This window comes from Saccostrea echinata, unplaced genomic scaffold (genome assembly GCF_033153115.1).
Source record: "Saccostrea echinata isolate AGI-Se365-2 ecotype Australia unplaced genomic scaffold, CSIRO_AGI_Sech_v1 ptg000029l, whole genome shotgun sequence".
Taxonomy (NCBI): Eukaryota; Metazoa; Mollusca; class Bivalvia; order Ostreida; family Ostreidae; genus Saccostrea; species Saccostrea echinata.
The window spans coordinates 30,251,449-30,278,830 of NW_026889778.1; the positions used below are offsets into that span (position 1 = coordinate 30,251,449).

The 27,382-nt window shown below is 32.3% G+C and overlaps 2 protein-coding genes across 2 annotated transcripts in view; one reads left to right on the forward strand and one right to left on the reverse strand.

Moving 5' to 3' along the window:
- Positions 1 to 27,382, reverse strand: part of LOC133195801 (synapsin-like) — a 46,483-nt gene that overhangs the window by 11,462 nt on the left and 7,639 nt on the right. The window contains exons 5-8 of the mRNA XM_061331749.1: positions 24,354 to 24,504; positions 19,733 to 19,822; positions 6,798 to 6,860; positions 5,620 to 5,762 (exon numbers count right to left, since the gene is read on the reverse strand). Coding sequence (XP_061187733.1) covers positions 5,620 to 5,762; positions 6,798 to 6,860; positions 19,733 to 19,822; positions 24,354 to 24,504 — 447 coding nt within the window. The remainder of the gene's footprint in view (positions 1 to 5,619; positions 5,763 to 6,797; positions 6,861 to 19,732; positions 19,823 to 24,353; positions 24,505 to 27,382) is intronic.
- On the forward strand, positions 8,001 to 16,934 carry LOC133194728 (metalloproteinase inhibitor 2-like). The gene is made up of 7 exons (XM_061330634.1): positions 8,001 to 8,141; positions 12,279 to 12,332; positions 15,518 to 15,632; positions 15,824 to 15,966; positions 16,054 to 16,165; positions 16,284 to 16,408; positions 16,568 to 16,934. Exons 3-7 carry the CDS (start codon positions 15,524 to 15,526, stop codon positions 16,874 to 16,876), a joined length of 798 nt encoding a protein of 265 aa, XP_061186618.1. The 5' UTR covers positions 8,001 to 8,141; positions 12,279 to 12,332; positions 15,518 to 15,523; the 3' UTR covers positions 16,877 to 16,934.

A 27,382-nucleotide genomic window follows, 5' to 3' on the forward strand; every position in this document is an offset into this window, starting at 1 on the left:
TTGTGGCAAATACCATTGTAAAGTAAAGCTTTACATTACCATTACTTCAAGAATTTGGGCATTACATTACCATCACATTACTTTAATTTCTTCAAGTAATGCATTACATTACCATCAATTTAGTAAAGTAATGCATTACCATTACCATTACTTTGGGGTTTTTTTTTCAAAAAATAGAAATGCAAAACTTGTGGAACTATTTTCATAAACATGCATTCCACCCCTTTCAAAACTATACATTATAAATGATAATTCAAATTTGATATCAAGTGACTTTAGTAGTGTATTTATTTCACTGTAAATAACTTACATATCTTTTTATTATTCATAAGAAGTTCAAACTTTTCAACTGCCAATTAGATAAAAACATAAATAAAAATCCACTTTCTGTGTAATTATTGATGTCATAAAGCAGTTTAACTTTTGGGGCACTTTAACCCCTCCCCAGAGCTATCTTTATAAGAAATAGATTGTTTGGATTTCTTATGGAAAAAAGTAAATACATTGACAAACTTGTAAAAATGGTTGGACAGTATGTACATTTTGCTACGCTAAAAGTAGAATGCCTCTTTTCTAATCCGTTTGATTTGCCATGGTCAGCTCAAGCAAGACAAGCTCAATTAATATTCCTAACACCTTAATTATTCTTTTATTGGATTAAAAAAAACATTTAAATATTCTTTGAAATTAAATCTTATCTAAAATAAGTATGAAAAATGTGTGGTAATTGTACTTTCAACAGAATATAAAGTGTATTTAAAGAGACACCTGTCAGAGAGTTTATTTAAATAGGTTAACTCTTTTCATTCATTTCTATCATTTAGAAAAAAAATTATCTAAACGCCCATTTCTATGTAATGAAATATATGAAGATAACGAACAGTATTCAGGATCAAAGTCCATCAAACAATGTTTAATGTTTAATTATTTTTAAATGTAAATGTTTAATTTTCTAAATACTGCTTTGTAATGCTATGTAATGCTAGCAATACTTTCGATTTGAGAAAGTAATGCATTACATTACCATTGCATGTAATGCAGATTTTTTGGCATTACACATTACTAGCATTACTTCGAGTTCAAGTAATGCATTGCAATGCATAACCATTACATTTAGCATTACCCCAAGCCCGGTGAAGGGGAACAAAAATTATAAATTTCATGGTCCCTGTCCCCCTGGGTCCTGAGGGGTGGGGCTAAAACCACCAAAATTAAGACGATCTTTAAAAATCTTCTTTACTCTTGGATATCAAGCAGTCAAACTGTTGGCATGATTGTAATATATAAGCATTGATCCTTCTACCTTCTTGGAGAGGACAATCTAAGTTGGTATAACTTGTGTCCAATCCCATTGATTGTGTTCAATAAAATATATTTAAATCAAATCCTTCTACCACAATTGTGAAATTCATAGCGCAAGGGTACTAATCTTCGGTTATTCTAAAATAATTATTCTCTTTTGAATTAGTAGCGATTATTCTATGCATGTCCGATTTCGCTACCGTATGCTAATTAAATAATCTAATTTAAGGATAAGTTGTAGATCATAATTAAACATTCATAAGTTCATTAAAGACATCCAAAAATTAGGGTCACAAGAGGTGAGAACAGCTGTGTATTGGTCACGGTAAGTACTGTACGTACAAGTACACAGCCAAAGGCGATAACGGGTATTAACTTGGCGAAGGTGACGCTAATTACTATTAGGGATGTCAATTTTGTCAATAATTCATATTCGAATATTCAATGAAAGTATTCGAATATATTCGAATATTCGATAAAATAAATCAAATCTGGTTTATTTTAAATATGTATGATCCTACTCTCATGAAAGCCAGAAAGGTTTAGTATAGGTATTCTTACATTGGAAGTAAAATTGTGTGAAGGCTTTTGTAGATGTACCATAAGGAATTCCATTTGATATTTGTCAATGTTTGAAATAAATAATTGATTTAAACGTAGAAAAATATGATTTTAACAAATTTAATAAATTTATAGTAGCTCCAACTGAGGAACCAATCGTCTTACCAAAGGCAGGATAGTCGTATACTGTTTAGATTTCAATACGTGTAATTAATTACAATTATCAATCTAATAAGAGATGTGATTATAATCTTTAATAAAATATTTTTAAATATAAACAAATATTTCCATAGACAATTTTCCTAGGTAATTAATTAACTTACCGATAATGAATATAAAGTTCAGGATTATGTACAACCCAAGATAATCAAGTAATTTACACATTTATTCTGAAATTGAGCCCTTTACAATAATAATTACAGATAAATTCTATCAGACATTCATTCAATGATCAAATAAATTTATTCTGAAAAGTATACGCTTCACGTCTTTTAGACATTCTAAGAAGGTTTTCATTTAATCAAAATTTATTAATCACAGTACTTCTTTTTACGAAATCTGTAAAACACCGAATATTCGAATCTTAAATTTATGTTCGAATATCAACTCATCAAATGAATATTCGAATGTTCGAATATTCGTTGACATCCTTAATTACTATATAGACATGGACATTGAATATTTAAATCACATATTGGGACAAGTTTTTAATAAATATATGCACTATGAAATATAAAAAATATATATACATCTGAGTACCGATTTTAGTATTCGATACTCGGACGTTCAATCAAGTACACGGTTAACCGGGAAATCGTTGACATCCATGTCTGCTCCTTAGTGTTGTGCTGATAAACAAAGTGCATAGTTATGATGAACAAGGGTGCTTCTTACAAAGTTTTTATAACTTGTGGTCTCAGGGTCGGGGTTTCTGGTGTTTCTTAAGGGGGTCTATTGAAAATATAGTGAAAATGTGCTAATTTTTTGAAAATTTTCAACTAAGTGCATAGTTGTGGTGAAGAGTGTACCCTTCCAAATTTGTAAATTTCATGACCCTGGGTCATGGGTTCTGATGTTAGGGTAGGGCTGTGATGAATCTGTAGTTTAAATGCATTGTTTCTTTGAAAATCTTCCCTGCTTCTGGGCAAACAGAGTAAAAGTTTTAATAAGCAAGGGCTTTTTACCAGATTTTTTAACATCTGGACCATATGGGCAAGTGTCCTGGCCCTGGCCAGTGCTCTATTAACTTGTATTCTACTGAGAGAAGTTATTCCCCTTTCCCATTCACTTTGATAACTAATCACTGTAAATAATGTATTTGAAATGTCAATACAATAAGAGAATTATGCAAAAACTTTTATTGTATAATACAAAAAGTACTTTCATAGTTTTAATGATCAGGTAGACTTGTAAATAATATAAATAAAAATGAGACAAAAATAACTCATTAAATAGTTCTTCAAAGACCAAGAGAAACCAGTGTGAAAGGTTATAAATAAGGCTTGAAAATAGTATAGAAGCACTAATAGTTTACTAATAGTCTGCATGGTGATAATGATAAATGGGGGACAGATTATAACTGAATTTACGAGTTGTTTCTAAACACTAGACTCATTATTTCGTTGATCCTGATCATCCTATTTCTCTTGCTTCTGGGCAACAAAGCTTAATCTAGCAGTTTATTTTATACTCTTTTTATCCTCTAAATCGTTGTTTTATACTCGGGTGACCGTTAAGGCCCTTGGGCCTCTTGTTGATTTTTATCTTAATGAATGTATTCAGACATACCTAGAAAAACACACAATGCACAAAATACAACATCACGAAACTAAACTCTATGGTATTTTCCAAACTAATTAAGAAGTTTATTGTCTGATTCACAAATGTCTTGATTATTCTGACCTATACTATTAACAGTATTAACAGTACACCTGTATGTTGTTCCACTTTGATGCCTACACTATATACGTGTATGTGTATAATATACGAATATATTGTATTGTTGTAAGAGGGAGAAAATTTATATTTAAAATTTTATTATTTGTTAATATGAAAAAAATAAGTATTGGATTTTTCGGGATTTAGTAGTGTTACCATTGGACCAGCGTGGTTTGTTTACATTGTACTATTTTACATAACACTGGAATTAGCATGGGATTTAAATTTCTAGTATTTACTGAAAAGATTTATTTTTTTATTAATTGTTATTTTCAGTCCTAATTAAAAGTAATGTTATATTATGAAAAGCTCTGAAATAATTGTAAATACTTTTTTGTGATGTCACATGATTTATATCCTGTTGCATGCTGGTCATTTCTCGTGCTTTCCTAGCCATTGTTGGCAGCAAGTTATCAAGAATGAATGTTAGTAGAAGAAGATGGGTGAACATGACGAGCAAAAAGCCTATAGTGTGACAAACATGAAGGTGAAAAATTAAATCTCAATTATATCAAAATTTTCCTTGATATGTCATCTAACATTAAAATATACTTTATGTAAAATCTCTACAATTGGCAAAAATCTCACAAGGATTGAAATTATTTTCTTATGAAATATTATACACACCCTAAAGATGCCAAAAAGAGTCATTTTCTCATACTATTACACTATTTTTCGATATGAGTGGGTCTTCGCTCCATTTTTTTGAAAGTTTATCTTCATAGTTTGCATAAAATTAAACATTTTTTGGTCAACAAAAATATGGAGCAAAGACCCACTATACCTTAAAAATATACTTTTATGACATAACATTCGCATCTTTTCGAGAAATACTTGAAGTCCATTAAGTCGAGGGTCATATCACAAACATGATTTAAATGCCACTGTTCATCAGGACTTGTGTAGTCTAGTGGTTAGCGCGATAGTCTTGAAAGAAAATGATCCTCAGGATTTTTATTGCTAGGGTTCGAGCCTCACGAATACCACATTATTTTTTTAATAAAAGAATAAATTTTGTCGAGAAAATTTTCCTCAGAAAAGTGTTGTTTATCATAGTTTTGTAAATTTCAATAACGAGAACTTTACTCTAAATGCTAAATTCACAAACTGAACATGATTTTTATATATCTGAAGCTATAGGCTTTCTGCACGCTATGTTCGCCCATCTCCTTTGTGAAAATTTGTTATTCATAATTGCAACTAGCATTATGTATTAAGTAAATAAGTATGCAAATGTTATAAGCATGCATGTAAAAGTATTTTGAACTTAATTAAAAGATATTTTTAATTGGTAATTAGTCTCTCCATTGAAGTCTAAAAGTGTTCATTATTTACATGTGAGAATACAGTCTACTCATGAGGTTAAACTAATATCATACAAGTTTTTCAATATGTAGATATCTATATTTGTGTGTTTTTATTTTTGAATAGATTCATTAATGAGCCAGATGGTGTAATATGCTGTAAAGTGTAAACGTCACATATGCCCCTTGCTTAGAGTATGTGTTGGTTTATTATATATGAAAGCTGTATGTATAGATTTTTATAATTTTATAATATTTATTATGAAATGAATAAAATAAAGAGTAATGAATTTAGAGAAAATGGTTATTGACAACCATATGAATTATTTCAAAGATTTGTAAGCATTGTACAGAAATTTTTATTTTAATAATATCATTTCAGAAACATTGTCAACTTATTTCTATATGGAATAAAGAACCTTGAACACAATCACCGTGTTACATTGTAATTATATGTATTTATGAAACTTCTCTTGCTTTAATTCATTCAGAAAATCGGTTATGTTACACTCACATATAAGCCTTGTAATTGTTGCCAATCTTCTGAATATGAATGTCATAGAGTGTATCCACATACAGCTCTGTTGTGGAGTAACAATGACTGACACCAACCACGCCTGCGATGTCTTGGAAATCATAGTGGTTTGCTACTCTGACCTAAAACAAGAATATGATGTAAACACTGAGAAAAGTCGGGAACTCAAATATTTATAAGTTCTCGCATAAAATTGGAAATTTTTGAAGATTAAAGGCACATATGGCGTATTCTTGATAAGTTCAGATAACCAAAATTTAAAAAAATCTATTTGTTTTATTACTATATATATATATATATATATATATATATATATATATATATATATATATATATATATATATATATATATATATATATATATACGACTTTTCTGTAAATTATACAATTTAAATCAATCGTTTTTCAAAAATTTAAAATAATAACTGATTTATTTACCGACTCCATAAAAATAACAGAAATTTGAAAACTCTTTAATTTGATGGCGTGACACTATATCTATACAATCAACAATAATGGCGAACAGTGAGAAGGAGGAACGAGGAGATTCAGAGAGAAAAGTGAGGAAGAGATGAGGAGTAAAGAGAAAATGATGTTATATTAACAATATCCTGTTTATTTATACCTCTTTCCACAACGCGCGTGGCGGATCTGATTGATATTCAACACAATTACAACAAAGTTTGAAGTCAATTTAAATACAGAAACCTGAAGTTATTCAAGAAATTAGTTCAAAATCGGTAAAAATTTTAATTTGAACGTACATAAAATATATCATATATATTTCCACTCAATCTCATATTATTATTTTTTTTTTAGCTCAGATACGTTATATATGGTATAAAAATAACTTTGATTTTGTGGATCCGAGAGCAATTATGAACACCATTTAATCACCTTGAATTTTTTTTTTAAATATCGGTAAGAAGTAACAGAGTCAACATCCTTCAATCTCATGGTTTTAAAATTAACCCTTGATTTGTTTTGTTATGTAATTATCTATTGGAGAAATAGACTAATTGCAATTTTATGATATAGAATTACAGGGATTAGAAATACTAAAAGCTAATAACGGGGGGGGGGGGGGTGAAATTCTTTTCCATTGTGCGTACATGTAAAGTAGAAACTTCTAATATTATAGTAGATTCATAACATACCTTTCCAACACCAGAGTGGGCATGTCCTATTTTAACGACAGCTGGAAATTTAGGTGTGATAAGCTGAAATAAGGGAAAAAAAATCAAAACAAGAGGTCCGTGGGACACAACGCTCACCTAAACACTTTGGCTAGAGAAAACAGAAATCATGCAGTTCAGTATTGAAAAGATTCTATAAATGAATTAATGGTATATAAGGGGGATAATTTGAACTAACTTGAATCTGCACTAAATGAAGGTGTTTTCTCTAGAAGATTTTGAAAAAAAGTCCTATATATTTCTATGTTGTTCTTAAAAGAAAGATTTTTAAGATATTTCCTTAATATTCCTATGAATAATTTTGATTACCTGTTATGTCCACACCCTACCCCACAGGGGATCATAATTTGAACAAACTTGAATTTATATAAATTTACAATACCTGGGGATGCTTCTGTATAAATATGACTAATCATGGCTTTGGTGCTCTTGAGAAAGCAGATTTTTAAAGATTTCCCAATATGTATATCTTACTTGGCCAGTAGTTCTTTAGAAGATGATTTTTGAAAGATACCCTTAAATGTTCACTAATTCATAAGTATCTCTCCTTAAAAAATGGCGTGGCCCTTTATCCAGGGATTATTTGTTTCGAGATTGGTTGAAATTGGCCCAATGGTTCAGGAGAAGCCAAATAATTGAGAAAAAGAAAACTTTTTAGATTACACAAGACAGACAGACAGACGGACGCCTAAAACTTTTCGAAACTAAAAATGAAATTTACAGTTATCTGCACTTTAATTGAAATAAATGTACCATATTTTGCTTAAAATGTATTGTCAGAAAAAACATAATTATGAAATTTGATAAAACAGCAAAACTTTGTTAGGGAAATATTCTTACTGCATTATTTAAATAAAAAAAACACAGCTTAATTTCTATTTATTAGTTAGATTAACGTTAGAACTCTCTACTTGGTTTGCAGTATTAAGCAATCGGTTTAAAACACGTGGAAACGCAACTTAATATCAGCCCTCCGCACCTCTGGCTCTAGCACATGTTTGGGCACAATAGTCTTCTGTGCGATGCATTGTGGTCATGGGTGTAGATTATTTGATAAAGTAGTACTTCTTTCAACACATCTCAAAGCTATGTTCACAAAGAATCATTACCCCTGAGAGCAGGAAACCTGATAAAGCCCATTCAATGAGTTAATGATTACACATAAAAGGAATTCCAAAGCTCATGATACTCTTAATAAAAACATGTGATTGAGGATTAGTTTTAGATCTGTAAATTGGTGCATTTTGATTAAAGATATTGGTTTGTGAAAATTTGTTGTAATCAGATGGATTCATAAGTATAATTGTAAGTATACGCAATCTTTCAGCAATATTCCTCTCTGATTTTTATTGTTACTACCTGTAGATTTTGTCTTTCTGCCTATTAACATATGATTGTCTTTGATATAATTTGTTAGTATGTAAACAGAAAATATATAGCATCGGAAGAATTCTTCAATTTTTTCTCTCAAAAAGTTGAATAGGATAGAGAAAACACACAATATATAATAATATCCTTTCCATTCTAAATTGTAATGGACAGAAATGACCATTCTTAATCTAAAGTATCTTTTGATGTAGAGAGATAAATGAGAGATCTAAGGAAATGGGACTAATTAAGAGTTAAATATTGACATGTCCCGGCCGACGGCACACACAGTCAGTCCTCCGACGTCGACCTGGTAGCACCTACTTTTTTTCTTGTTTAAAAACAAAGATTGGTTTCGGGAGTTTTGGTGTAAAATTTTATTGACAGCAAAAACAGTATTAACAACGAAAATAAAGGGGAAAACAAGGAAACAAATCTATATAAAAAAAAATTGAGTTATTTATATTAGGTATATAATTGTATGTTTCAAATTCTCTTTCTGAATAAAGCTTTATAATAGACGACTGCTTGAAATTTTTACTTGGTTAATCAAATGTTTACGTGTATGACCATAGCACAGGTCTTTTGATCGCTTGAGTTCGACTGACAAAATTAGGGTATGACTTTTTTAACGCTCCGTTTTGTATTTGTTCGGATTAAAGCGATATTAGGGCCTGTGGACTACAGCATGCATAAAGCTACAGACCTACAACGAATATGTTCTTTAAAATTAATTACCAGTACACTGATTAGAAGTTTGCTGTTCTGCTTAACATGAGTTGTACCTTGATAGTAAAATAACTTTGCGTTCTGCTTTAGATACAAGATCATCCGTGGACCAAAAAAAAATCTGAGAATGACAAAAGTGATAGAAAGTTATTCAAACATATTACAATATGACTAGCAAGCTTACTTAGATATCATGATATAAAATAACAAACAGTGAATCACTGCTAACGTTTGTTAGAAAAAGTTGACTAATGTAACAGAAAGAACACATATTCAAATATACACAACACAAACTTGTACACAATGACACTGACATTAACTCCTAAATTCAGATCCATGGTATCTTCTGATTGTCATAAACGATTTCTCAGCAAAATCGTTGATTGATGTAAATATACAGCGTTAGTAACTTTTCAATTCGTGGAGAAAAGTCGGAACGATATCTCGTTATTGAAAAAAATTACATTTTGTATATGGAACCAATGGGGCTAGATCTATGTTCAATTCCTAAGATATGATGCATTTTCAAAGTTAACATCAACTAAAGAGAGGAACAAAATTAATAACTACTAAATAGAGGATCGAAGTTAATAACAACTACAACAAGAGGCCCATGGGCCACATCCTCACCTGAGCACATTGGCTAGGCAAAAGCACAAATCAGTAAATCAGTTCAGTATTGAAAAGATTATGTAAGGGGGGGGGGCTTGAATTTTAAACTACTTGATGATGCTTCCATGTCAATATAACAAATGGCTTTGATGCACTTGAGAAGATTTTTAAAAAAAATTTCCTATATATTACTTTGGAAAAATTTGATCCCCCATTGTGGCTCCTCCCCATCCCAGGGGTCATCATTTGAACAAACTTGAATCTACACTACCTGAGGATGCTTACATATCACAATGATTAAACATAGCTTTTCTGTTCTTGAGAAGAATTTTTTTCCTATATGATCTTATGTCAAACATGGCTTTGCTGTTCTTTAAAGATTTTTCCCATATATATTTCAGAATCTATGTAAAACTTTGATCCTCCATTGTGGCCCCACCCTACCCCAGGGGACATGATTTGAACAAACTTGAATCTACACTACCTGAGGATGCTTCCATATAAATATGACTCATCATGGCTTTGCTGTTCCTGAGAAGAAGATTATTAAAGATTTTTCCTACATATTTCTATGTAAAACTTTGATCCTCCATTGTAGCCCCACCCCAACCAAGGGGGTCATGATTTGAACAAACTTAAATCTACACTACCTGTGCGATGCTTCCATATTAATATGACTCATCATGGCTTTGTTGTTCTTAAGAAGAAGATTTTTAAAGATTTTTCCTATATACATTGCATTTCTATGTAAAACTTTAATTGTCCATTGTGTCCCCGCCCTACACCAGGGGGTCATGCATGATTTGAACAAATTTGAATCTACACTACCTGAGGATGTTTCCACATGAGTTTCATCTTTCCTGGCTCTGTGGTTCTTGAGAAGAAGATTTTTAAAATATGCTATTAATTTTACACTTATTCTTCATTATCTCCCCTTGCAAGAGGGTGTGGCCCTTCATTTGAACAAACTTACACCCCCTTCACCCAAAGATGCTTTGTGGCAAGTTTGGTTGAAATTGGCCCAGTGGTTCTGCAGAAGAAGTCGAAAATGTGAAAAGTTTACAGACAGACGGACAGACAGACAAACGGACTACAGACAAAATGTGATCAAAAAAGCTCACTTGAGCTTTCAGCTCAGGTGAGCTAAAAAGGAAACCAAATTAAAAATTTAAAAATCATAAAGAGAGGACCGAAGTTATCAACAACTACTAGTACCTGAAAGAAGCATCACTCACTTTCGCGACTTATAAAAATTATCATTACCATCCTAAAGGAAGCATTATTCATGATATTTAAAAGATACATATTGTCATGTTCACGGCATATAATGTTGTCATGTTCACGGCATATAATGCATGAACAGTTACATGGAGTATTCAAAGAACCAATGATAAATGTACAATATAATGAAACAATAAAATGATATTCTTTGGTCATAAGTATGGTCGTAAGTATGGGATTTAAGGTTGCAGGTGTTGTTAATGCAGGATTGTTTTCTAAGTTCAAGGGGGAAACCTCTATTAAAAATCATAGAACCACGACTTAAACTTGACCGTATTGTCTGGTAAAATACCTCCACATACAATTTCAATCTTGTACATACATTCCTACATAAGTTAGAGAACGGAAACTGATAATTTCTTATTTTTTTCTAAGTTCAGGAGGGATAACTCTGTTAAAAATCATCGAACCACGACTAAATTCAAACGACCGTTATTTCCTGGTAAAATACCTGCATATGCAATTCCTACCTTATACATACATTCCTACAAAAGTAAGAGAGCGAATACTGAAAATTTCTTATTTTTTTCTAAGTTCAAGAGGGATGAATCTGTCTATTGACAAAGTTGTCATTTTGTAATTTTTGTATTTACTACCACCCGGTAAATTCAAAAATTACAATATGACAGGATCACGACCAAATTTGAACCTGAACTGCATTTTCTGGTAAAATACTTGCATGATAATTTCTCTGAAAAATCATCGGAACACATAACCAAATTCCAAATTCAAATATCCATATGTCAAATTTGAGTTGAATGTGTGCAACTGTTGACGAGATAATGAACGGAAAGTCAATGATGACGGAATGACATAATGATGGAACATGGTAACACTATAAGCCCCCGGCCATAAAATGGCCAGGGAATAATAAATATATATGAAACTTATCACACAAAGTAGATAAATACTGTATTACTGACATGTAAGTCATTATACGTTCCACTGATAGAAGGGTCAATGCTTAAGAAATCTGTACAGTGATTAGCGGGGTTAAAATATTGACCAATAGTTTTTTTAATAAGAAAAAAGGCGATAATATTCAATGGATGTAAATTTAACGACAAAACCATATCATATAATGAAGAAAATTTGAAGACGCACATGTACCACATAATGGTGAGAACACTGTGTGTATGAACGCTAACCTTCCAATGCACCCTCCCCCAATTTAAATAATAAAACAATGAATTTTTCATGATAATAAAACAGAAATATTTGATATGGGTTGTGTGTACAATTTTATATAATCGTGGCTGAAATACATTTCAAATCGGCAAAAGTCAATGTATGTCAAGTACATGAGCAGAGTATTCCTCCCCAAATAGATGATCGTGTTGTTCTTTACTAACATTAAATTTAAATCAACCAAGACTTTAGAATAACCAATGAATGACAGATAAGAGAACAATGTGTCTATGTGTTTGAATTCCAGTAAATTATCTTTTGTAGTCTGTACCTATCCATAGTCATGTATGAAGGATAAATCCACTTGGTGACCCGGATGTAAGTATTTCTTTTTTATTATTATTTACCAAGTATATTCTTTTTACTTTGCATACATTTACTACATTACAGTATTCAAGTAAATATGATTGAAGTAAGGGTTGCATGTGGATTACTCATCATAGTTTTTATTATGTTTATTGACTTGTATATCCACAAAGTAAACGGGATAATAGTTCAGATAATTTACATATAGGACTTAATTACGTTTCTTACTCGAAAAGTCCGCTAATATTAATGTCAAGGCTTCACTCTTTGTCAGAATACCAGGGTAAGTTGCCATTTCTTGAAAAAAAAAGTGCCAATTTATTTAACAAGTTCAGTAATATTAACATTTTTATGTTTAATCCAGCTAGTGGCTTGTTACATTGATGGAAAGTATTACACGTGAAGTTATATAACTACCCCCGGAATACCATTAATCAACCTCTAGTCATAAATCATTGATGGATAGTGATATATAACCATATCATTTATCAACTACAATGTCCCTTAATGATAAATATATCAATGATAGAAAGTGTTAATGATATAACTATATCATTTATCAACTACAATGCCCCCTAATGATACATATATCATTGATGGAAAGTGTTAATGATTCAACCAGATTATTTATCAACTACTATGTTCACTATTTAAACATATATTCCTATTTAGCGTTAGTGATATAACTATATCATTAATCAACCAACAGTCATATATCCTTAATGAATAGTGATAGAGATACAACTATATCATTAATCAACCAACAGTCATATATCCTTAATGAATAGTGATAGTGATACAACTATATCATTAATCAACCAACAGTCATATATCCTTAATGAATAGTGATAGTGATACAACTATATCATTAATCAACCAACGGTCATATATCCTTAATGAATAGTGATAGTGATATAAAGAAATATATGGAGATAACGAACAGTATTCAAGCTCAAAAGTAAATTAAACAATACAAAATAGGAGCAGAGCAAACACGGATCTCCAAACATCAGAAGTGGGATCAGGTGCCATGGAGGAGTGAGCATCCCCTGCCGACCGGTCACCCCTGCCGTGTGCTCCTTGTCATGATCGTGAAAAACGAAAAAAAATCGTCGACGATTTTTTGTGTTAATAATGGCCTAACAATTAGTATGAAAAACGTCAGTCAGCATTTGACTCAATGATAAATTGTATCGACCATAGAACTTACGATATGATGACTTTAAACGAGACAGCTGATATTCTTGTTTCAACATATTTGTCAATAATATACCTCGTTTTAGAAATTGTATATACGTAGAGCATGCTCTTGCGTATCGAATCAACTGAGAGATATCTACCCCGTATGAAGGTGATGAAGGTATATTGCTGCTTAAGTAAGGGAAGTTGATGATTGAAAAGTTATAGTCATCACGTTTATCATAAAGCTTGGTTGTTAGATTACCATTAACGTCTTTTTCAAGTAAAATATCCAAATATGAAACAGCTGAATATGAAACAACATATGCCAGACTCTGTGGTATCTTTTATCTCAAGCTCACCGGGATATATCGTATCAACATAAGAATGGAAATAGCCATTGTTAATTGACAATACGTCGTCGATATATCTAAATGTATAACTATATCATTAATCAACCAACAGTCATATATCCTTAATGAATTGTGTTAGTGACATAACTATATCATTAATCAACCAACAGTCAAATATCCTTAATGAACAGTGTTAGTGATATAACTATATCATTAATCAGTCGATCATGTTTCTTCAGTGATATCCCCTGACTATCGCTAAATTAGCTCTTAACATGTTTTTGAAGAAATTTGAAAGTATTGCTAATAGGATGGTAATCAATATACAAGGGATGGATTTGTTTTTAAACAATTGCAAAGATATTTATTCAACAAGATTTGTTAATAACATTAATTCGTTGACCCCTTTTTATGATATGAATTAAACTTACGGTGTACTTTTATGTGATGGGCAATAGCATCCTTAGTCACGAATCAATTTTATTTAAGGTCCCCTATGATACAGCCTGTACAATACGCCATCATTGACTGACCTTAAGATAAAGCTTCTGTAATATGCCATCTTAAGTTCTGCCTGTATAATATGTCATCATTGAGTGACCTTCATATAAACCTATACAATATGTCTTCATTGATTGACTTTATGACACAGCCTGTACAATATGCCAACATCAAGTGACCTTGACCTTGATATAGGGCCTATACAATATGCCATCATTGAATGACCTTAACCTTACGATACAGCCTGTACAACAAACCATCATTGACTTTGACCTTTGAGATATTACCAAGGGTAAAAAGCTTTTCCTTTTGTTAGGCAATAATACGATTCTCGTCTGAATGAATTTAAGTCAAGGATGCTAGTTATAGCCCATATACAATTTAAACAATTCATTCCCAGTGATTTTGAACTTTGATACTAGTTTGTGACCTTCCTAAAAGACATTGACACACCTCTATACGTCATGAGAAATGGCGAAAGAAAGGTCGAATCTATTGCAAGAGGTTCAGCGTTATACCCTGAACAAGATTTAGAGGCCATCGGACATACGAATACATGTATTCGCATGGAAGACAGACGATCATGATCAATTTCCGCATCTTGGAGAGATATAACTTTTAAATCTATTATTTTCCGTAGACAATTAGAGATCTTAAAAGCACAGAGGAATGCGCGTAGCATTTGAAAGTTACGTTATTCTTGTTCTAGCAGTCAAAATTACTCAAAATTATCATAAAATTTCAATTATAAAACAATAACAATGTAAGCAGAAGATGCACCAAGAGAGCTGCACTGCAGGAATTTTCAGGAGTGACAATAGTATTGAGACAAGACAAAAGATTTCGATACAGATATGTATAGAGCATATCAGATCCTTCACTGACAAGATAAATGGCACCTGTCTTTTGTTAAAGCCAAAGAACCGGAATGAATATTGAAGCCATTCGTAAGATAACTTGGCAATTTGAATTGTACTTGTTTGCACCAAAATTAGTTTAATGATAGAATATAAATGTCTATATGGGTCAAGGAAATGAACATAAATAAATTGGATTTATAAAATAGAGAATAAATACACATCGTTCAGATTTGGAAAAACTAGCGGTAGTCTTGTAACACTTAGTACACACTCTTTGATGTATAACAATTTTTTTTTATCTCAGCAGAACATGATCTTCCTTAACATTTTGTTTGTGTTATGTACCGTTGTCACAGAAGTATGGACATGCACATGCTTCCCAACACACATTCAGAACCACTACTGTAAAGCTCGGTTAAGTGAGTACATTTATTCAAAGCTTCAACTCTTTTTTTATTTACAAACAATGCTACTGATTATAACATCAAAGCTTTCATATTACTTGCGTTTTTGTAATGCAAACATACTGAGAGAGAGAGAGAGAGAGAGAGAGAGAGAGAGAGAGAGAGAGAGAAATTCTGTATTTATAAAAAAAAAAGATCTTTTTTAGTTTTGGTCGCTACGGTAAAGGATACCGAAGACGTTTATCAAAATAGTATCATTAAGGCGCCAAACATGATGAATCCGGAAAATCCATATGAAAGAATGCCAGTCGAAAGGAAGTATAAAGTCAGGATACATAGATTTTTTAAGGTACATTACATGAGTAAAACTGTCATTCGGACAAGTGATTACGTTATAGAAATATGCACGTAGTTGATAAAGCATCAATGTTCATAGGGCAAAGAACTGCTGGGAAACAATGGAAAGAAAGTAAAATACATCCATACCTCGGCTTCGGGGGCTGCTTGTGGACTTACACTTAACAAAGGCAAAACCTATATCCTGTCAGGTCAGCTTTTGATAGTATTGGAGTAAAAGGTTTATTTATCATTTTAGTATTAAAATTTTTGAATTCTGTGTTTGTGGATAAGGATTAGGATAAGACATAGTATAAAATTGATTTACAGCCAGGATACAAAGACAGGGAGAAATCTGGTCAAGTATGTGTGACTGGGTTCAAAATTACAAAACACTGAATCGACATCAGCTTAAAGGAATCAAATTCTTCTATAAGAGAAACTGTAAATGTTCAGTAAGTTATTTTCCTCAACTGATACTTCACTGTACAATGATTGATGAAACTTTTCAAGATTTTGTTTATTTCTTTTCCATTTTGTTTCACTTTTTTTATTAAATGCATGGCTTTTTCTTGCTATTGTGATTGTTGACATAGTAAGAACTACTTTTACAGGTATCCTGGTGTCAAGGAAGTTATTGCCAGGGTCCCGGTCCCAAAGAATGCGAATGGATTCCCCAAATGTACACAGACTGCCTCCAAGAACATGGTTTTTGTATGATCAACTCTAGAGGTGTTTGTCAGTGGAAGAAAAACAAACAGCTGAGAAAATGTTTAGAAAAAAATAACCAAAACATGCCAGGAGAGGAAAAAGAATATTACGAAATACCAAGAGATAGTCCGCATAGACCCGGGGAATTCCAGAGCTGGCGATCATCGCAAAATTACCAAGTGTATTTACCTAACAGATATGATATAAAATGAGATGTGTTGCTATCACTAGCACAAAATATTCTACAGATGCCTTACTGTACATTTGTATAAATCAACTGAATAATATGTTTTGAATAGCATATTAACTTACCAGCCCTGTTTCCTTTTGCCAAAAGAACTTAAAGTCATTTGAGAATATAAGTCATATAAGAATATTCATAGAAAAAAATTATAAATACGTCACTGGAAGTTGTTCAAAATTACGAAGAAGCTTTCAAAAAGATATCATTAAAAATTAATTTTGTTTAATCATGCCAATCCTTTCAACGTGTGAAAAACAGTTTTGACTGGGATGAAAGTTAAATATTATTACGTTGTAAGATATTTTCTGTAGCAATGGAGTTAATTTTTGAAAGAATAATTTATGCCGCACTTCCATAGAAATAAATTGGGAAAACGGGTTTTTATGGATACATTAAGAAATAAATAAATCATGTACATATACGACTATTTTCTTCGTTACATGAATGAAAAAGTAAACAAACGTGTACCTGGTTCCGCAAGACCAGACGAACTTTCAAGTTCTTCAGTCTATACTTCTGTCTTGTCTGTAGTGTATTACTTTACCGATAAATGTTACTTTTGTCCTTTTTTCGGTGTATGAATTTTTTTTTTCATATTTTGTGAAACTGCTCACAGTGCACTATGTCAGAAAAAATGTGTATATTTCCAAAACAAACACAAAGTGCAGAGGCCCATAGGCGACAACGCTCACCTAAGTAACTTTGGCTCTTCTATTCATAATACGTTGATTCTTTTTCCTAAACCAATACATTCTTATCCCAAGGGGTGCTGATTTAAACAAATGTAATCTTCACTTTCTGAAGATGCTTCCATATAAATATGAATAACCATGGCTTTGCTGGTCGTGAGAAGAAGACTTCTCAAATATATTCCGAAGTAAAATTTTGATCCTCCATTTCTGCACTACCCTAAACTCAGGGGTCATGATTTGAACAAATTTCAATCTATACTACCTGGTTATTATTCAATGTAAATATGACTGATCATGGTTCTTGAGAAGAAGATTTTTTTAAAAAAAAATTCCTATTTCTATGTTTGGTCACTTGTTTCGGCCCAATCCTACCCCAGAAGTCATGATTTGAATGAACTGCGATCTACACTTTCTAAGGAGCCTCTATATAAAGATGATTTTGTGGTTTTGCTGTTCTTGAGAAGAAGGTTTTTAAAGATATTTTATATAAATATAACTATGTAAAACTTCGTTGTTTTGTTGTGGCCACGTCCTACCCTTGGTGGTAATAATTTTTACACTACCTGAGGATGCTTTTCTATTAATATGACTAATAATGGCTTGCCGTACTACTGTTGCCCCGCCTTACCTCCGGGAGTCATGATTTGAACAAATTTGAGCCTAAAGTATTTAATGAAGCTTTCATATACGTTTTACCTTTTTACCCAGATGTTCCTGAGAATTTTAAATGATGCCGCCAAATTTTCACGAATTTTTCATTAACTCCCCTTGATCGAGGGTATTGCATTTCCTGAGAACAAATTTACTTCCTCCGTCACATTAGGATGCTTTTTGGCAAGTTTGATTGAAATTGATCCAGGGTTATCGAGAAGTCGAAAATGTGAAAAGTTTACACATGGAACATGACAGACAGACAGAAAGACAGACAAATGCTTCACACTTTAACTCCGGTGAGCTAAAAAGAATTTTTAAAAATGTTTTATTCACCTCCCATTTTGACTTGCTGATCCAGGTTTGCAGCTTTAAGGTGAAATATCCCTCTGCTCTAAATTTTACCAATTTTTTTTTAAATTCCCAATAATGATTTTCATCAACAACATTAACATTAGATTCCAATGGAAAATAGTTTGAAGAATGAAGCGTTGCTTACTTTTTCAGAAATGAGTTTTATGTATAATCATGATATGAAGAAAATTTGATATGGTGAATAAAAAAATCAATATTTTTTTTTATCTCAGCATAAAATTAAAAATATGAGGTATATATGAAAATAATATTTACTGTCATATCTATTTGATTCATATTAGAAAACATAATAAAGCGTTGCTTTTTAAATCAGAATATCACATTGTTTTCTGTGCTAGTAAAATAAAAATGCATCATTCCATATACAGGAGTTATCTTTCTTCAAATTATTTTTAAGAGAAAAAAAATTAATTAATTGATGATAGAAATATTGCATCTAAAATTCCTGTAACAATTAAGAGAATTATATGTTAAGAGATAGAAATAAGTCAAATTTAACAGTTTAAAGGAGCTGAGTATAAATGATTTAGGTAAACAATAAACAACAACAATATTGGTAATAGAAAATGGAAATAAATATCTGTAACATAGTTTAGAATTGATTGAATTGACTATATAATGGTTATTATAAGTAAACTCTGGAAAGACAATTCATTGGATTGCTAGGAATAATTTCCTTCGAAAGTTATCTCCCTTATCAGAGGGACATTACACCTTAAATCACTCCTATCCTTAAATTTACAAGAACTATACCAATTTTCATAGATGTGTATTGGCACCATTTTTAGACACTTACGTGGATGTTTTTATATGAGCGCATAATACTTGTACACTTGTGTAAATCTTAGTACAATCCACAAATATGAGGATTACACTATTATTCAGAGATTTTGAGGCGTTATTTTGTGGAGACTTTTATAACAGTTTGATCTAATACACTGTTAACATGAGACTCAAATGTGAAAACATCAACCTGATTATTAAGCACAACACATTATCCAAACGAAGACTCATTTTGATCCAATGATGCAAAATATTCAGACAGGGTTCAATGGAAAAGGGTAACTGATTCAGTTGTGTGGAGAAAGAAACTTTTAGCTACTTACCATTTCACGGTGGTTTGGGTAGTAGGCCTGTTCAACCAAAGGAAAATTCTCTTTCCCAAGCTTCTTCTGTATTCGAATCAACTGAGCAAACTAAAGGATAATAAAATTAAAATAAATATTCATTATACATGTATGTTAAAAATTCATCGACATGAAAAAGTCTTATGAAAAGAACAAGTGTACATCCCTCTAAAAATGAACTGTTAAGGAAACATTGAATGTCAGAGAACAATTACTATCACTTTGATATGTTAGTTATCAACCAGTCCTAGCTCATGGATATCTAAGAACTGTATTCAGACCTCATATGACAAGAAAATATTCTCAGTCTTATACATGTACTTACGTGTCTGTGATGCGGAACATATAGGTAATCAAAGATTACAAAGCTCGCCTCAACGAATGCTGTCTTCAAGTTGGGCAAAGTCTCAGAACAATCAAATATTCTGGTAGTTTGCACCCATAGATGCAAAATTTATGAAAGGTTGACCTGGGTAGGATTTTTACTTACTTAGAAATGACTTGACTTGCCTTCAAATACTTTCTCTTCTGGAAAATGTAAAATTCATTATCTGACCAAGTCTGGTAGTGTGCAATCCTAGATCATCCATATAAGTTTGGCCAGAGAAGTACTTATAGTCTAATAGGACCCTGGGAATGAACATCTTAACAAGAGGCCAAGGGGCCACAATGCTCACCTGAGTAACTGGTTCTTCTGTTCTTCATCATCAGATTTTTTCCCTACATATTCTTACGTAAAACTTCTAATGGTCCCCTCCTACCTCAGGGGATCATGATTTGAACAAACTTCAACCTACACAACCTGAGATGTTTCCATATCAATATGACTAATCATGGGTTTGCTGTTTTTGAGAAGAAGATTTTTAAAGATTTTTTTTCCAATTTATTCTTCTGCAAAACTTTGATCGCCCATTGTGACCCCAAACTACTCCTTTGGGTCATGTTTTTAACAAATTTGAATCTACAATACAACTGTACCTGTTTATGCTTCCATCTAAATATGACTAATCATGGCTTTGCTGTTCCTGGGAATTTTTTTTAAAAGGATTTCACCTATATTTTCCTTTGCAAACTTTGATCCCCCATATCTGCCCCCACTCTACTCCAGAGGTCATGATTTGAACGAACTTCAATCTACACTACCTGAAGATAATTCCATATGAATATGACTGATCTTTTAGAGAAGAAGATCTTAAAAGATATTTTCTGTATATTTCTATGTATAACTTGGATCCCCTGTTTTTGGCCCCATACTACCCCCAAGGGTCACGATTTGAACAATCTTGAATATTTATTACCTGAGGATACCTCTTTATTAGTATGACTTATCATGGCTTTGCTGTTCTTGAAAATATTTTTTGAAACTTGTTTCATAAATATTCCGTAAAACTTTTATCTCCTGTTGTGGTCCTGCCCTACCCCAAGGGGTCAAACTTTGAAGAAACACGAATTCAAACTACCTAAGGATGCTTCTATTTTAATATGACTAATAGTGGTTTTGCTATTCTTGAAAAGAAGATTTTTAAAGATATTTCCTATATTTTCCTATGTAAAGCTTTGACCCCCTATTGTTGCCCTGCCCTACGTCCTGGGGTCATGATGTGAACAAATTTGAATGTACAGTATGTAAAGAAGCTCTCACATATGTTTTTTTTTCTTTTCTGCCCAGCAGTTCTTGAGAAGAGGGTTTTTAAAAGACACCACCAAGTTTTCACGAATTCTTCATTATTTCCCATTGTAAGAGATAGAGGCCCTTCATTTGAACAAATTTGAACCCCCATTGCCTGAAGATACTCTGTGCCAAGTTTGGTTGAAAAAGGTCAAGTGGTTCTGAAGAAGATGAAATTGTAAGGACGACAGACAATGGAAAACTTTTGATCAGAAAAGCTCACTTGAGCCTTCGGCTCGGATGAGCTAAGAAAAACTTATATCAGGACAATCCTCCAGAAAATGTACGTCAGATGCATTTCTGAAAGGTTTCATCCCTACATACATCATTCATGCAAAATAAGTCAACATAAGGCTGAAACATAGAGTCACTTGGGAACAGACCTGCTCCAAAAGCTTTCACCTGTTCATTCAACTGTATAATGAAGGTCAGATCCAGTATCTGAAGCAAGTCTGGAAGATGCATTAATTTATTCATGTTTGGACCAGGAACAGTTTATACAAGAATGAACATGCACAAAAAACTCATCTGGAATATATAGGACAGATGGAGCATATGAAGCAAGTTTGTTTGCTTTCATTCCTACAAGAATCATCTTTGTAATTTTGAGCCAGGTAGGGCTAAAAGTTACTTGGGAATTTTCCTGCTCCAAAAACTTTAAGATGTGAATTCATCTGGAATATAGAGGTCAGATCTAGCATCTGAAGCATATCTGGTAGTGTGCATCCCTAGATAATAAGTTTTATCACCAAAAGGTTTATTGTTTCTTTGGAATGAACCTGTCAACAAACGTTTAACATGTTCACTCACTTGGAAAATATAGATCAGATCCAGCATCCGAAGAAAGTCTGGTAGGTTTCATTCCTACTTGATTCAATAATGTAAGTTTGATTTAGGTGGGGATTTGAAGTTACTTTCTAAATGGACCTGCTCCAAAAACTTTAATCTATTCACTAATTTGGAAAATTAGGTTAGATCCAGCATCCGCAGCATATATGGTAGAGTACAAACCTATATGCAAAGTTCATGGAAGCTGGGTCACGAAAGGGCTTATAGGTTCTCTAGAATGATCCAGGTCAAAAAACCTTAGCCTGTTCATTTGTGTGCAAAATGAGCCAGTATCCGAAGCAAATCTGGAAGTGTACATCCCAAGATGCATCATCCCTGCAAGTTTGTCCAGATAAAAAAAGGTAAGATCGAGCATCTGAAGCAAGAATGGAAGCTTTCATCCCTTCATGAATCATTCATGCAAAGTTGGTCCAGGTAGGGCTAAATATTTTCTGACAATGGACCTATTCCAAAGTCTTTACTCTGTTTACTCATCTGGAAAATATACGTTTGATCCAGCGTCTGAAGCATGTCTTGTACTATGTATCTCTAAGGTCGATGCATCTTTCATGCAAGTTTGGTCACCACAGGGGTTTAATTGAATGAACCTTCCTCAAAAAATTAAACCTGTTAACTCATCCGGATGAGTTAACTCATCCGTAAAATAGGGAAGCCGGTTGGTACCAGGTAGAAAAAATATTTTATCTGGCGGCCGCCAGATAATTTTCTGGAAGCCGCCAGATAAAAAGATCTGTCGGCCACCACATAACTTATATGGCGGCCGCCAGAAACTTATATGGTGGCCGCCAAATATTTATCTCGCAGCCGCCAGAAATTATATGGCGGCCGCCAAATAATTTTCTGGCGGCCGCCAGTTATTTATGTGGCGGCCGCCAGATAATTATTTGGCGGCCGCCAGATCGGCTTCCGTAGGCCTCCGTAGTAAAATGAGCTAGTATTCGAAGCAAATCTGGAAATGTACGTCCTTAGATACATCATCCCTGCAAGTTTGTCCAGATAAGGCTTACGGTAACTTGGGAACCAAAAAAATTAACCTGTTCCAATTTACGGTAACTTGCAATTGGGAACAAAAAAAATTAACCTGCTCCAAAAATAATAACCTAGTCATTCTAATAGAAAATATTGTCTGAAAATACAGCTTCTGAAACCTAACCGGTATAGCAAAACATACTAGATACATCAGTCATGCAACCAAGATAAACATAGGGCGTAGAAAAATTCTGAAAGAAAACTGCACAAGAAACTTAAACCCGGGACACCGACGGTATTACACAAGTTCCCCAATATTCGTTAAGGTGAGCTTAAAAGTACTCTTTTTATATTATCGCATAGTTAAGAATTGGTCGCGAGCCAGTACATGTTTGTATATTTTTTATCTATCCGAATCGATAATTTACACATTTCAATGCGGATTAATTTAATCAATACCTTTACTATCATTGTAAGGGATTTGAAAATAATAATATTAATGAAAAAAACATTTAACTGTATAATTGATCAGTAGATTAATTTCACGATAAAAACCTTTTTTTATTCGAGAAATTCAAGAAAAACAGGTCCGTAACAACGTTTTTCAAAAGAACATCCTCCGAAAAAAGTTGACAAACAAAGAACCCATACTGGGCAAAGCCTTAAATCCCATTTCGTGATGGGGGAGGGGGGATGAAGCTTTCCCTTACATTTTGATACAGTTTTCTTTTTAAATGCTGGAATTTGTCTATATTTGACCATACAGCAACAAAACGTTTGGGAACAGTATCCAAATCAAATTAACATATTAAAACTCCAGCAAAAGACTACTTTAAAAAAAGGAACTCCTCTATCCCGCGTAATACGGGTGTGAAAAAATGCAGAGCACATAACATTAAAAGCAAGTTCAAAAGCCCAACCTGAGAATTCACAAAAATGTTCTTCTAATATATAGCATGCAAACAGATCTACTACGTTCCTCAAATGAAATCCTTGCGCTGTTTTTAAAGTTTATTTCAGCTTACTTTTAATAGATAAAGATATATCTAGATATTTGATATACATTCTATCTGACAAATGAAGTCTAGTATGATGAAATATTTTGTAGCCTACCACCCATGGTCTGTCCTGGAAGTTATAAATAGAATGTAAAGAGTTAATACTCGGAATTCCGCCGTACTGAAATCCTAAGAGAATGTTCTTCCAGTCCTCACATGCATCTCTTACACTCTGTCTGATGAGCAGGAAGTCTGGTTTGAATGACCTGAAAGTATGCAAGGAGAAGACTTAGCTCGTAAAGACGTTCTGAAACGGCATTTATATAATTCACATGTATAAAGGATTAATACTCTTTGCACATAATCTTTAGCATGGGAAGTAATTTGGAAATATCTTTCTACATATTCGTTATTATTGTGATATTTTGGAATCCTGTGAAAATGCTGCCGAAATAGCAAATAAGACATATCGGCTTGGCCAAGATCAGGTGCCCATTTCCAACTAAATGATGTTATATAGATGTAACTCTTAATAGTTACATCTAATCTTAATGTCTTTTGTTGCATTGCAAAGAGCAGAATGAGAGCTTTCCATTGGTATATAATATCATATATATAGTATCTGCGTCTTTGAAAAAACAACAGAATAAAGTCAAAGATTCATAATTTTCGAAGTGTTATGCTGTTGCACTTGATTTTTTACATTTTAAAAAAATGGTTAATTAAAATTATTTTGAATGAAACATTTAAAAATAAATATACTTAATTATAGAAAAATCAATCTGGTTTAGTTTATTTTTTACAGAAAAGAAAAAGGATAAAAATTGTGGAAATTATGAATAAATGTGTGCAGATATACCTTTGTTATATAATTTAAGATTTATCAATGTTGGAATAAATGTATAATTTTTAGCAAAAAAGAGCAAATATAATGTGTTTAATTTTTTTTTATTTTACTTAAGAAAAAAAGTACTATGAGAAAAATGTAGTGGTTATATGGTAAAATGCGTGCACATTTTGTAATTTTTTTCCCATACTGGTCAAAGTTTTTGTATAGTTCGTAGCCCCATATTTCATTATAGTTTGTGTTCAACAAAAGAATGTAGAATTAATCATGCTCTTGTTTGATATTTTCACAGTTACCAGTCAAATTAAAAAACAGTAATGTATAGCTTTTGCGCTAACACCAAAAGAAATTATCAAAGAATGATTGGTGTCCGTAGCCCTGTATAGTCCGTAGCCCTAATAAAATAACTTCCAGAAAAAGTCATATACATTATTGATACAATAACTACAATACAATAATATCTTTATTCAAACAAAAGCAATGTTTTTAAAATACAAATACCACTATAATTAAAGATAAAATGTCTGAAAATTAACATTTTTAACTAAAGGCTTGCTTCTGTAGTCTGTCCTGTTATGTTTGTGATCACAACATATTTCTAAATATACATGATAAAGTTTTCCTTCTTGTGATACATACTATCATTCCATTTAGAATAATTTGCATTGTAATATTTTTAAAAGGATATTTAGCCACAAAAATCCTACTCACAAAAGGGGTACGGACTCTACAAATAAATTTAGCAAATTTACAGACCATATAACCGCACTTCTGTATTAGTAAGATTTTTTTTCCTGCCTGCATCTACTGCAAAATTGGGCTTCAATGGTTTATTACTTCTCATCAACCAGTCTTAACATTCCATAGTGGGATTTGATCCCAAAACATAAGGATCAACTCCTTACTTTGCAATTTAGTACAAAGTGAGACCTTCACTCTTATAATTGTGCCACCCAATCTACTTGTCACTGAAATGTTAATTTAAAAAAAAAAGCATTGATTCTTGATGGATAAATATTGTACTAATCATGTTTTTACTTCAAATGATCAATCATGTTTTGTAACTTTTGTAACACCATATGATCATGAGAAATTATATACCGATACACCTTTTGAATGACCACCTTGAGCTCCATGTATTACATTAAAATAAAAAAAATATGAAGTTATATTGTCTGTAACCCCCCCCCCCCCCCAAAAAAAAAATCATGCCTTGATTTAAATACAGTACAGTAGACACTTGATTTTTAAATATGGTATTTTGAATACTCAAACTCAGTAGCGTGAACTTTTATAGAATGCCAAATAATTAAAAAAAATTGCCCAGAATTTAATTATATAATTATATTTTCTTTAAGTAGATTGTAAACAATAGAGATGTTTAACGGTATAGTCCGTAGCCCCAGTGCTCACATGAAATCCAGCCTTCATAGATGCTAAATTAAAGCCCATTCTTGGTCTCCAGATGGTCTTGGACTATATTTTGTTATCAAAACACCAATTACATGTAATTCTGACGTGTATTATTTTGTTCTGACAATTTATATTTTACTTGTATTGTGAATTTATTTGAAGTTTTTCGTTTTATTTTGTTAAATTTCACGGGAATTTTGTATAAATTGATTTAATATCCAAATGAAAGGATTTATTTAACAGGTGTGAACTCCATGATGACAATTTTAACAAATATTTACTGATACAAACAGGTATTTTTCTATGGCCTCTCAATAAATGAAAAATACTGTATGTATAGTCCGTAGCCCAAAATAGTCAATCAAAAAATGTTTGACACAGTTTTTCTCTGAATATTACCAAATAAGTTTGAAATTTTCATCCCCACATACAATATCTTTAGAAAAATTGAAAGTACTTTAATGTATTTTTACTTCAGATGTCCAAATAATAAGAGTAGAAAAACTCCCAAAGATTAACAAATTTACCCATGTCCTTTATATACTATAACATTTTAATGGAAATGAGTTATGCGATTTTTCTTACTCAGACAATGTTTTGTGAAGAGTTTGTATTTGAATTATACTTTTTTTGTTTAGTTGAATATGATAAAGATAAATGTTATACCTGAATATGTATAGTCCGTAGCCCACTTGGGTCTCTGCTATATTAAGAGTGAAATCTTTTTAACCGCTTGACAGAAATGGACAGAAATTTCAGACAATCTGCCAAAAGGATGTAGTGTTACATAGAACATATTTGAAACACATTTCGTTTGACTTCATTTTTTTGTTAATCTGCAACCAACATGGGCACCTAATCTTGGCCAAGCCGATATGTCTGGA

What these genes read in the sequence shown, in the direction of transcription:
- LOC133194728 (XM_061330634.1), top strand. Translation starts at nt 15,524, where the DNA reads ATGATCTTCCTTAACATTTTGTTTGTGTTATGTACCGTTGTCACAGAA. An exon ending in CTACTGTAAAGCTCGGTTAA is followed by an intron (nt 15,633 to 15,823) that starts GTGAGTACATTT and finishes GATCTTTTTTAG; the next exon opens with TTTTGGTCGCTACGGTAAAG. An exon ending in CAAAACCTATATCCTGTCAG is followed by an intron (nt 16,166 to 16,283) that starts GTCAGCTTTTGA and finishes ATTGATTTACAG; the next exon opens with CCAGGATACAAAGACAGGGA.